This window comes from Athene cunicularia (genome assembly GCF_003259725.1).
Source record: "Athene cunicularia isolate RWA chromosome 11 unlocalized genomic scaffold, athCun1 chr11_part1, whole genome shotgun sequence".
Taxonomy (NCBI): Eukaryota; Metazoa; Chordata; class Aves; order Strigiformes; family Strigidae; genus Athene; species Athene cunicularia.
The window spans coordinates 10,786,706-10,800,129 of record NW_020799113.1 but is presented as its reverse complement, the minus strand read 5'-3'; the positions used below and the strand labels follow the sequence as shown (position 1 = coordinate 10,800,129).

Genomic DNA, 13,424 nt, shown 5'->3' with positions numbered 1-13,424 from the left:
AGAAAAAAAATTTTGTAATCTCACTAGAAGACAAGAACAGGAAATTTCCAATGAAGCCTAATAAACAGAACTTCAAGAGTATATTAAGATCATGGAATCAAGCAACAGCAGCTGCAAGGCCTACTCAAGGAACCAGAGCTTGTCTCTTTCTCAGAAGTTAGTGTTACTGCACTTACTTTAATCCTATTTAAACAGCTTTACCTAAACAGATGTGAAAGTCTATCAGTTGTAGAGAAAAGTTTTGGTTTTTTACTTTCCTTCCTATGATAATTTATGACTAAAAGAAAAAAAAAAATGACAGACTGAAACACTTTTGCTGGGTGAGAAAATATTGCAAGACTGAATTGATGGAGGAAATAGTAATTCTACTTTATCCAAGAAGCCCTTTCTCAGGTATGCTCCTTCCTTCAGTTAAAGTCAAAAGGAGCTGGGAGCTAGGATTTACTGCTTTCATAGAAATGGGATCTGGCCTCTGCAAGGCGGCAGCTCCTGGTTGCTGCTGAATTTTGGACTTCAGGCCCTTTATACAAAGGCAAGATGCCGCAGGTAACTTTACTGGTGGTACCTTTTTTTTTTTTTATGTGCAGTAAAACCTGGCTCCCAGCTCCTCTTACCTTTCTAATTCAGAAATAATCTGAAAGACTGATTTTGTGCTGAAAATGAAAATTCAGAGTAGCACTGACTTTGTCTGCTATTGATGCTAGTCAAACAATCTCCATGCTGTGAAGACCCTTTACTATTCAGGACATTATTTTGCAGCATCTCCTTCCGTTCTCAGCATGAATTGCAGGACTGGGACAAGCGTCTCCAGCAGGGCCCCCAGTGCTCACTGCCTTGCTCCACAGCCCCTGTGGCTGCAGTTCTCAGCTTAGCTGCCACCCTACCAACACAGCATTAATATGGTGACAGCTAAAAAGAAAAACAAAAAAGCAGTACACAATTCTGCTCAATTTTATACCGCCTTAAACAGTGTCATGGGCTGTAGAAAGTGAAATACTGTGGAAAATATCTCTGATTGTGGGTGAGGGGAAGCAATACTCTCAGACAGCAAAGCTGTGTTTACAAAAGACATGGAGATATCTGGGTACCTGGGATATTTTCTGATATGAAGCCTCACTTAATCAGCTACCAACTGTGTCATTATCATTGATGAAGACTATTTCAAAAATGGGATTTCAGTAACATGATCCTTACAGGAAAAAAGGGCAGTTTCACAGTCAAGAGGAGATGGAGTTGGACTAAATGATTACTCTAAGTCCCTTCCAACTGAACTATTCTATTCTAAATTTATGAGTTGAGAGAAGATAAAAACTAAGCCCTGATTCATGACAAGTGTAACACAGGCTCACCCATGTGTAGGGAAGCTCCACTCTACAGTAGCCCCTACAGTCCTTGCTCCTAGGCACCCAGACTGAAGCTGTGGCCACAACACAAGAGCATAACTTGCCTCTGGCCCATATACTAAGGTTTTCCACCCTGTGGAGTCAGGATGCAGCAGGGAGGGGTACCTGGAATATCAGAAGTGTTTCTGTGCATTGCTACAGAGATACAGCTATGGGGACTATTTATGCCTCAGAGATCAGCAGATGGCCGGGCCAGTATTTCACAATGGCCATTTTTCTTGAATTCCTTCTTCTCACCATTAACTTTGTCTCCATTAGGTTAATGATGGGCCAGTTATTTATTTCTTCTCAATCACTGCTACATGTTGGTAATGGAGAGCATGCGGAATATGCAAAATAATAAAGGCACTATCACCAGCATATACTCCCTGTATTATAAAAGCTCTGCATCTCCTCTGCAAAGATCTACACTATCTACACTGATAGATTAGAGCCAAGCAGAACATCTCACTAATGCAAGGAAAAATGCAAATATCAGCTGAGGGCTTTTGGGCAATTCCTTTAGACACAACAGTCCCTTATAATATGAATAGTGCTTCATAATTAGCAAACTTTCAATAAAAGAAAAGCCATGAAATTTGAAAGTCGATAACATCATGCAACATGATTACATTAAATTAACACATGGTTAACTTCAGGAAGCAAGGCACGCTGATAAATAAGGAAAACCAAACACTATACCTAAATCTGACCCAGACTTAGTAAACATATTGTGGACATTCCTGAGCACTGAGAAATGATTACCAGTAATATTTGCTAAACAAAAATAAGTAAGGGAGCATTTGTATTTTTATCTCCTCTACAAATGCTCATAGAACCTACTTATATACATCATTTTGTTTCAACCTCAAGCAGATGTAGTTAATTAAATCAGAAACTACAAACAGGAAATTATACACCTCTAAAAACCACACGGTACACCTGTTAATAATGAACCAACTGAACAGTAAGCCTAGCAAACAAATTCTGACTTGCTTCTCCACAAAGAGCATTTTAGAAAAGAAGGAAGATAATACAGCCTTTGGAGGATGTCATTAAAATGAACTATTAAGAAGGGTTGTTTTTCTGAGAATAAGTATTTGAGATTAAGATGGCTTCCAGTCAAAAATATAAATACAAAACTCTACTACTCTGCATCTGTGTTCTGTGGCCTGCGGTTCCTTGGGGACAACACTGTATTTCATATTAAAATGCCTACATTAGAAGAGTACAAAATTGAGCAGCAGAATATGATTTTGCCCCACTATCTGTGTATATAAGGACACTGACTTTTGAGTGGGCTAACATTGCCATACCCGCCCTTAGGAAGGGAGGAAAATCCGGCAGATTTCAGCATGGGGCAGACAGAGGGGGAACACGGGCCCTGCAGGCAGGGAGATACCATGGCCTGCCGGATGGATGCCCTTGGGCAACCGCCTCCTTCAGCCCGCTGGGGTGGACCGGTCGGTGCCTGAACCAGGAGCATTCAGCACTGGCTAACAGTCTGCAATAACCTTTTGAAGCTGGGAGGATGTTGGTAACAACTGTTTTGGCTCAATAGTTGTTTTATGGTAACATGAGGAACTGCTTATTTCTGTCAAAAGAGTGGAGACACAGCAGTTCCCTTTTTCTTCAAGATCCCCCACTGTTTTCCTACCATTGCCCCCTACCTTTGCTGAAGTATCCTGCATGAACATGCTTTTGTTGGCATTCCTTCCTTTAGGTGCCTAATTGGATAAATAAATGTTTCCTATAGAACCAAAATAAAATTTTAAAAATTCTCAACTTTCTCAGATGCCTCATCCCCTGATCTATTACTGTTATTTTCAGATTTATCCAATACCTTGTCAATATGCTAAGAAAATTCCGTGATTTAATCTGTTACTATTTGGCTACCCACAACATATTTATTAACATAACCACACATTGCTGATGTTGAGCTCCTTCTAGTCACACCATAAACCTGCTGACTTGTTACCCCCTTTACAAAATAAAATCATTACTTTCACCTAGAGACCACTTAGAATTTCCCTGTGCAGCTCTCTTCAGAACAGCTATTTCTACCAAAGACAGGAGCTTCCACAGGGAAAGTGAAATGACTACATAGTAGCAGGAGATGCTACATATGCTTTTAACTGAAACACCAGCAAGTATTTTTTGTATTGAAAGCAAGAAAGGGCTTGCTTTATTAATAGCCACCTATTAACACTGTATTGACATTAAAGTCACTACTAAGTTGCCAGGGAAAAACTACTCAAACATTTGCTACCTACACAGCAGCACTCACTTTCCTATGGTTTTGCTTAAAGTGATTTTCTTTTCGCTTTCCTGTTCAGTGAACTTCAGACAGTAATTTTTAGAGAAGTGCAATGAAATGCATTAAACACAGGCCCTTCCTAGCTGGTGTTCTCCAGTTACAGAGCAAATAGTACAGAATAGTAGTAGAGCTGAGCAAAACCCAAGCCCTCCAGGAATTCTCTACCTCATTAATAATTGCTGAGAAGTAAGAGAAATACACTGTTCCCACACTATATCCCTTATTTAGTGATCAATTTCACTCCTCAAAGGATGCATAACTCACTAACAGTTTGACTACTGCTTTTAAAAATGTGTAAATATTTTTGCAAACGCCTGTGTACTCCAACTATCCTACATGCATACAATCCCTAAAAACTAAAACTGGATTCTGTTAGCGCTTTTATTTCAGGTTTTCATATATGTTCTACTGCAGCAATAAAAATCAGGTTTTGTCAGTTTGTCAAGTAGCTAGATACCTTGGAAACGGCAACTTCTGGTTTTAAAGCACCCAAAAGAAATATGTTCAAAACACATCTACTAACAAGAATTCCTCCAAGAAAAAAGGAATTTAAGACTTTTAGAACATGATCAACATAATTAAAACTGTCACTGCAAATAAGTTAGCCTACATTATTTTACCTGAAGTATGATTTTCAATTAACGCCAGCATCTTTTAGTTTTTAATTCCTATGAAATTCTGCCTGTTTATAAAATTTGTACATTCAAAAATGTGCAACCTTACCGTAATCACATATGCAATTTGGGCAAAAACAGGCATTAGCCCTCAATTTATGAAGTATTTAGGAAGTACAAGTCTTCTGTATTAAACCAGCCTCCATCTTTAAATCATGGAACATAACTTGAAAAACTAAAATTGCTTCAGCAAGCAGTAGGAGCAGAAAGGTTAGCAAGTCTAAGATTCATGTGATAAAGATAGATTAATTTGTATTTAATTCCCAAAAATGCAATTTAATTTTAAATAGTTTCACTAGCTGTACACTCTATTTTTTGTTATTATATAAAAAGCTTCATTCCATCCATTCATTAAAAAAAGGCAATGAAAACTTAGTTTTAATGGATAACAGTAGTAGCAACAAAATATAATTAGATGCTGAAACAGGATGCTTAACCACAGTGGGTTAAATTGATCCTCAAATATAATTTAACTGAAGTAAATAGAGTTAGACCAAAGGTGGCTTTTAGACATGAGTAGGTTTAAACTAATCATTATATTTAGACAGGTTTCACCCAGAAAGCTGCAGAGTGGCCTTGGGATTTTTAGCTGCCTCCAACTGAAGCAGTGTGCAAGTATCATCTATTACAATCAAGGAGGCATCTTTCTCAAAATCTAATTTCTGCCTTTTCAGGGTACAGTGAGCTTTTCATGTCTCATTTTTCATGGTATCTATGTTAGTACAATGCACAATTTGCAGAGAGTAAATGCCATAGCAAACAACGGTAATAACTGATGAGTCATTTCTATTACCTGCAGCAAGAGCAACTGCTATCGCCTGTTGATTTGCAGCACACAGGATCTGGACACCCAGCGTGAGATGGGGGCAGGTTCGTCTCACTGCAGCACTAACAACTGTCATTGCTGCAGTTACTTCAGGCCCAGGACACACCACGTAAGGAAGATCATGCATGTTTTCTACTATCAAGCCATCCTGTGGAGATTATAAAGAAATATGATTAAACTGGGAAAAAAAGAGGAATTTTAAAAACCTGGCTAATTTACCATTATGCAGTTTTGTATTAAAAGACACAAGAGTTTAAAGGTTTTCCTTCAAAGGAAGGATTATCTAAAGTAAATTGTGTTGATGCATACAAGCACTTATAAAAGTGCTTTCATCAACAGCATGGTATTTGTAGGGAAATAATGAAGAGAAATAAATGTGATTTTAATTATAGATTCATCAACTTGGTTTCCTTTGATCCATCCTAAAATGTGAACTATAGGCGAATGAGTTAAATCTTAAACCTCATTAAAAATAGTGTAAAGTCAAACTTCAATTATCCAAGTGAAATACAGGATATTGAGAATGTTTGGATAACGGAGGATTTATAGATAATCAATGCAATTTTCAATTCAATTAACGTCAGAAAATAATTGTTATTTTGGATAAATAAAGGAATTTTTTGTTTGACTATTATTGTGCCTATTTGCAGTGTGCCTAATACCATAGTATTAACTATTGATATTTCTCCCATTGTGGATTCAGAATTACTTGAAGGAAGATACTGCTATTTGTTATCTACTGTACCTCTCACTCCACCATGGGCATAATCTTAGCAAACATTGGAGTGATGATAAAATACTCTGCTGATGTAATTTATACGATTTACTGAAAATCTTTGTACATTATCTGATACCTTGTACTTTTCCAATCATTGTACAGTATATATCAGAAAGTTTTCAACAACTGCAAGTCATATATAATTTTGTCAAGGACTAATAACAAGAATAAAAGTATAGCCTTGAAACATATTTCAAGCCTGATGTTTTGCATTTGCAGTGGGAATGTTGGAAGAAGCTAGAAATTTCTCATCTGCTTCAACCTAAAAGTGCAAAAAGTTGAACAGGTAAATTAATTGTATATATAGAAATAAATTTCACTCTCTCTGGAGTTTTATCACACATTTTAATCCTTTAAAATGAGAGCTTTACATTTCAAAGATATTGTAACTGAAGCAGAATATAAAGAACATTTGAGGAAAAAATACAACTACACATTATACAACGAAGTTTGGTTAATAATAATGTAGAAAAACAGGAAGGGGGAAAAAAGGTTTCCTTTTAAAAAAAAACCAAAAACGTAACACTTCTTTAATCTTTGTTGTAGTGCAAAAGCCCTTTTGGCAGTAAAAGAAAGACAGTATATAAAATGCAGTCAGCATTTAATGGCTGAATTACAGGCCAAACCACAAACATCATAAATGAACACCTAACGTGGAGGATGAGGAGAAGGGAGAATGGAAATAATCCAGTGGAATAATATGGTCAGTCCAAACACATGACCCACCTACATTCAGCATACCAGGGTACAGCTGCCTTTTCCAAATGACTTACAGCCTAGTATTTAAATACACAAAATACATCATACATCATGCTACCTTAAAACCAAAAGGACACAACCTATTATTAATGGAAAAAGTGATCCAATATTGTGAGCACCCAACATTAGACCTACTCACTATTTGGTGCCATTCATCAGCATATTTCGTTACAGAATTTCAGTCCAAGAAAACCTCAACTAAGCAAAGGAAAACCAAATATGACAACTAAACAAAATATCTCCTTGACTTTGTTTCTACGTCCAGTTCTATGTATAATTTAACATCCACACTCTAGCTGTGATAGGAGATAGCTGTATTACAAAGATGACAACCAGCCCTCAGAAAATCCACAGCATTTTCAGAAATGAAAAAAACCCACAAACTTTTAAGTCAGTTTCTCTGAATGAGGTCAGGACTGTTCTAATAAACCTGAACTGACCAAATGGTCTTGTACCTCAGACACAACTACTGAATCCTGTGTGGTACCAACAAAAAGTTGGTACCTTAGCCTTTTGCCCTCTGTAAACGTAAATATATTAGGTTAGTCTAAGCAAGAACACAAAGTTGGTCAGTAGTAATATGTGGAATTAATGTAGAACTATAATATTTTAATGAAACAAAACAAACTCAAAAAATGCAATGAACCTTCAAAACCAGAAAGCCCTTGGTCCTTGGCTCAAGAATGCTCTCACTGGCAGACTTCACCAAAACCTGGATACCTGGGAAACACCAAGCTTATCCTAGAGGCAAGGAGCTAGGGTCTGCAAATCAGAAGCCCCAGGCTTTCAGGCAATCAAGAATCAGCCTCAATAGGAGACACAGGAATAAAGCAGAGAGGAAAATTTTTCACAGTAAGAACAATCAGTCACGGGAATAATCTCACCAGAGAAGTGGTGGATTCCCTAACATTGGACACTTCTAAGATTCAGCTGGACAAGGTGCTGTACCATCTTATCTAGACAGTGCTTTTGCCAAGAAAGGTTGGACCAGGTGATCCTTGATGTGTCTTTCAACCTGGTATTCTATGAAAGGCATCTGAGAAGGGGTCTTCAGCTGCTCTGCTCCTGAAGAGCCACCCTAGCAGCCAAAAAAGGAGGAGAATAGGCTGGCAGAATTCCACAGGAATTCAACAGTGAAAGCGAGCTTTCCGTGAGTTGCTACTAGTCTGACAGCTTGGGATTTGCATAAAGCAAATTATTCCATTAGATACATTAACAAATTAATTAATTTTTAAATTAATTAAAAACCCTAGCCATACTACTGTGCGTGAAAAGTATCTGATTGAATTCTAGTTCAAAATGCAGGCATATGGGAGGATTCCAACATTTCTCTCTTCTGCCTTAAACTGACTATATTCACTTTCTAGCAGTTGTCTCTTCCTATGGCCTCAAGGTCCAGTTACAGTGAATATTTTTGTTATTACTTTAATAACGTGTTATTCTTTTGGTACCATCCAATAGACTATGTTCTTTCGCATATTATGTTTTGTTTAATCAAAAATGAACAACATATGCTCTGCAAGAGAGCTGAATTACACATGCGTTAACTCAAAGCTTTCTTTCATATTTTATATAAAAATATAACACCACAGATTTCTGTGTTTACTGAATTGATATGTATATAAAACAGACTTCAGTACTATCAGACAGCTAATTAAAATGGTGGAAAGAAAACACTTACATTAAAGTTCTTGGAATTTAAGATTATAGTTTAGAAGTCTATGGGAACAACTACTGTATTATACCCTCTAAAGCAGAATTTATTTAGATAGTATGAGAGAAAACTCTAGCAAATACCTTTTGTGTTCCTTTTCCACTGAATACTAAGATCATTTAAGTGTTGCTTATATATAATAGCCTTATTATAAAAGTAATTCTCAAACAATATAACTCCTTTCTAGTCTGAATGACTTCTGGAGTACTACGTATGTGCAAAGTGCCTCCTGTATCACAGTTAGCTATTGAAGAACAGGTCATTCAAATAGCTCTCTGATTAAATAGAAAAATAATTTCCTTAGCTTTATTCCACTTACAGAAATGACCTCTTAAAACACTTCAGCTGCATGCACACATATCACAGTAGAAAAGCCTCAAAAATAGTCACAACACTATAAGCCACAACAGGTAGAACAATCATACAAGCTTTAACTCAGCATCTACCTAATATAACCTTTACCTAGGGCAACTTTAACCCCAGTGTTTCCCCTAACAGAAAGGCTCTACCTACAGACACATACATGCTAATACAAACCTTTGCAGGCTTAAAACAACTACTCTTTCCTACAGGAGGAAAGAGAGGTTTTTTACCATACCTGTTATTATATAGGCTCAAGTATGCACTAAGATAATAGCCTTTCCCACCATCACTGTCATATGCACCTTATAAAGGAAATCAGGTGCTTTGGTAGAGCATTTATTTGCTGTTTCTAGGCACAGCTCGCTTTAATTCCTCCCTAATTTCTTTAAAACCTCTATCTCCAGAGCAAGCAATTACTGCCTTAATATATGAAAGTAGGTATCTTATGTTCTGCATATACCATAAGAGGTAGTAATATAGCTAAGACTTGAAATGTTAACCTCTGTAATTTGATAACTATCTATATGTTTCTATGCAGAAATACTAGTTTATTTGGTCTCAACTGTTATTAAACTCTAAGCAATGTATATTCCAACTATAATCATAGTTATAAGAGTAACAGACTTGAAACTTTGCATTTTTCAAAAACATCAGTGTAAAACATGTACTCCCAAGTACAGAGACAAAAGAAGTGTTGGGAGGATCAGAATAGCAATGAATGCATCTCCAGAGACAGCACTGGTAGAAGAAGGAAACCTAAAATTTTGTGTGGCAAGAAGCACCATAATATCTGCAAGTCAATGTAGCTTTAACTTGGGGATTTTTATTTTTTTTTAAGAAATAGTTTTACTTCTCTATCTCTAGCCATCTCTAATGTCAGCTATTCAAGTAACCACAGCTATATAACAGTAACTACTAGTAAAGTGATCAACATCAAGGAAACTATAGGAAGTTTGTGCTCTATTCTGTGGCTACAAAGTAAGCATAACCCAGGCTGAAAGAAATGAATAAAAGTTAACTTGAAAATGTATTTTGCATTTTTTTAAACAAAAGCAGATACAAATTGGAGGGATCATAATGCCTCAGAGCTTGCTGCTTATAAAAATCTTGTCTAGGGAATTTAATTGTTTAGCAACACACAAGTACAAAGCATATACATTTTGAGCACAGATGGCTTCCTGACTGAGCGCTCACTTGTTTTCATTACTGTGCTCTAATATCACAAATCTTTTATATTTATTATGTTAAGCTGCTAATGTGCCAAACAAGTCACCTTTTCTAAATATACTAGGATTTACTTCAAGTGCAATGCATATTGAGTGAGCAAGACCATATTTATTTTTAAATGTTAACACCAATTCAAGCAACTTGAAACAATATGTAAGTATCTAGTATCAGCAAAATGGTTACACATCTTCTTAAAGGCTACTGTTGGCAGCATTTGGAAACACTGTCACTAGAAGCATCCATGGAAAAAACCTTTCACTTTCTAGCTCTTCTTCCACAAGAAAAACAGAGTTTAACGGTTCATTTGGACTACTGATGGGGAAACCCACATATATTCCCATTACAGAAGCAGGAGAGTTAGTGTGGAAGAGTGGTGACCTCGGTGCAAAAGCCAGAAAGTTTCTGCAGCATCTATCATGACAACTTGCATTTCTCTTAAAGTACCAGGAAAAACCCAACAAGTGAACTGCAGAAAGTGTTAAGACAACCATACTGGTATTTATGGACGCTCTCACGGTTATCTCTGGCCTTCATGGCATTAATAAAGGATTTGTTTGCCATACTGCTGTAACACTGTTGTGTACAGACATTTAGAATGAAGATTGGTGTGGAATGTATACTGATGTTCTTGTGACTTCTATGGGAAACAGACTAAGCGTAACTTTAAGCCCTGAATTTTTCCAAATGTGTAGAGAAATTACTGCATTCACCTCATCTGTCTACCTGAGAGGTACGTTTAAAAATATATTCTAGAGCAGAGACTGCAATGCAATAGGAGAAAAGGTAAACCAGTTAGACCTGGAATAGCGGAATTTATTACAACTGTTGAAAAGACAGTAAAGTATAAAACCCAAATTAAAATTTTGTGTTAATACTGATATTAAAGCTTGTCTAAAAACTGTTTCAGCTTTGTGCATGTCAGCAGTGAAACTGAACTGCTTCAGTACCCTTCCTCACTTTTAGGCATACTTGGTGTTTTCTCCCTGCTGCTAAAAGTTTCAATGTGTAATTAGAATATAAGGGAAATGGGTAAACATGCACTAGAATGTGGGGCAATGGTTTTACCCGTTATAGATCACTTGTGTAACCACTTCCTCTAACACAGGAAGACAGAGACTTGCCACTCCTCTGCTGTAGATCAAATCACGTTATACCTCATGTTGATACTGTAACTGTAAAGACAAAATATAAAGTCACAGTACAGAATACAGAGCTACTGCACACCTGTTCTTTCAAGAAGCATGAAAAGGAAGAAATCTTACTCATTCTGTACAACATGCAGTTAAAGATTATTCTAACTGGGTGGACATCTTGCGCATGCTTGTCTGGTTCACAGGAACTGAAGTCCACCTATGTAAACATCATTCTTCTGCACTGCTGTTTATCCTTCCAACAATTCTGTTCTTGGGATTTTTTCCTAATTTAGACTTCATAGTGCTCTGCCCATAACCTACTTTGTGTGACTTGTTTTGCATTTTGACCATGGTCTTCTATAATTTAGACTAAGATCTTATATTCAATTTGTTTCAGTCTGTAAAGTACCATTCTAATTTATGCCATTAAAAAGGTTTCAACTGACTTGTTATTAAAATTTTGCAGAAAACAGCAGCTCAGAGCAGTGACTACTTGATCATTTAAGACATTTTCAAACCTCAGACATTAGGACACCACCTTACCGTGCCGGAAAACGCACATAATACTGTAGGCAGGTCAAAGAAAAAGCACATCAACACCTGAAGACAAGGTGCAATCAAATTTTTAAAACATATCTGACCTTTCAAAAGGACATACACCCTCTTAAAATCTACTGACCTATGGAGATTACGACACCACTTTAGGTCCAATGGCAATTCAGTCAGTAGTACCTGCCTCTTCTTGCCTCTGGCTGAGACTGGCCTTTTGGGCCTTCTCCTCTATATGTGCAAATCAGGCATGCTTGCTGCCTGGGGTTAGGATAGAAGGGTTAAAGAGGGCAGAAAAGGGCCTAAGCTTTTTTCTTTAGTCCTTGAATGATTGGTGCTGTTTTGGTACGAAAGCAAATGTGGGGTGATCCTGCACACTACAAGTGACTGAGGTATGCATGCAGTGCCTTGGCTGTACACATGGCATTACTGCATGACTGTGAAACTGGAGCACTGGACAGAGCTAAAAATACCATGGCTTGTCAGACTGGATACAGCCAGGTATCTAACACGCCAGCAGCTATCTATCTGTGTTGCAGTCAATTTTCCTTTTTTTTTTTTTTTTTTTCCCCGCTTAAGATTTGATTCTTAGAAATTCTTAAATTGATGGTAATTCAACTGAAGCAACTTGAATTGCATGGTTCGAACCTAAGCTTTTTCAATTGTTTTGGGTGCATGTATATTTATTTTAGGGTTTGTACTCTAGAAGGCCTACTTACCATTTGAAATAAAAAATGTGGTTTTAGGCATCTTCCTAAACAGTGCGTTTTAAGATGCTTTTGATGAATTATAGACTCAACTTAAAATATTGGCTATGGAGAAACAACTTTGTGTAAATGCTGCCATAGGAAGAAGGAAACCAAAACTTACAACTCCAGCATCCTTGTAAGCTTCTGCCTCTTGACAAGCTTGATCAGTGATCTGGGTCAATGGAAGGGAATTTCTTGGTGTCCCTGCAAGAATGATGCTGCTTACCCCAGGGCATGCACAAACCAAAACCACATACAGTAACAGCTTTCAGGTAGAGTAACCACAGGCATACTGAAATAGGGAGAAAGAGGGTAAACTTGCTAGAGGGCTGCCGTTATCTCCTTGTGACATGCCTTGGTGGCATCTCTTTCTTTAGCTGAACTTGACAAATCTGCTGTAAAAATTCAGCTCCTAAATCTAACTCACAGACTTAAGGAATACCTGCTATAATCTCTTATTGCACCAGCCCTGCTGTTAGCTTGTTATTCCTGTACTTACTACAGCTTATCCTGCATTACTGATGCTCCACACAATACAACCTATGACTGACCTCTAGATCTGCAGAACACCTTTGCTAAACACCTGTCAATGTAAAATTAGTTAAAGCTATCTTTAATCTGCAAGGCTGATTGTATCTGATCTGCAGTATAAGTGCTTCATGGCAGAAATGAACACGCATGGATTTTGCTGGAGTTCAATGAGTAAGATAAACTTAAGATCAACTCCACAGTTTTTCTGGTATTTGGGTTCCTAAAGCCAGGCACTGAGAGTGTGAAATGGGGACTGTGAAGAGCCCTCTGACGTCTCTGTCGGATGGTCTGATTTCACAGCGTGGGGAACGCTGGCCGTAATGTCTGGAGGCTGCTCCTGGGAAAATATGGAGCACGGTGAGCTCCGGGCACGAGCCTGTCAAGGGGAAGGTCAGCTGCTGTAATCAGCTCTGCTTCCCTGA

At 37.5% G+C, this 13,424-nt stretch overlaps 1 protein-coding gene across 1 annotated transcript in view; it reads right to left on the bottom strand.

The window, feature by feature from the left end:
- The window catches only part of LOC113484421 (uncharacterized protein F13E9.13, mitochondrial-like), a 40,838-nt gene extending 28,162 nt beyond the window's left edge, over positions 1-12,676 (bottom strand). Inside the window, exons 1-2 of the mRNA XM_026856803.1 lie at positions 12,593-12,676; positions 5,167-5,347 (exon numbers count right to left, since the gene is read on the bottom strand). Of these exons, the coding sequence (XP_026712604.1) occupies positions 5,167-5,326 (160 nt within the window). The 5' untranslated portion in view covers positions 5,327-5,347; positions 12,593-12,676. The remainder of the gene's footprint in view (positions 1-5,166; positions 5,348-12,592) is intronic.
- Positions 12,677-13,424: the final 748 nt, after the last annotated feature.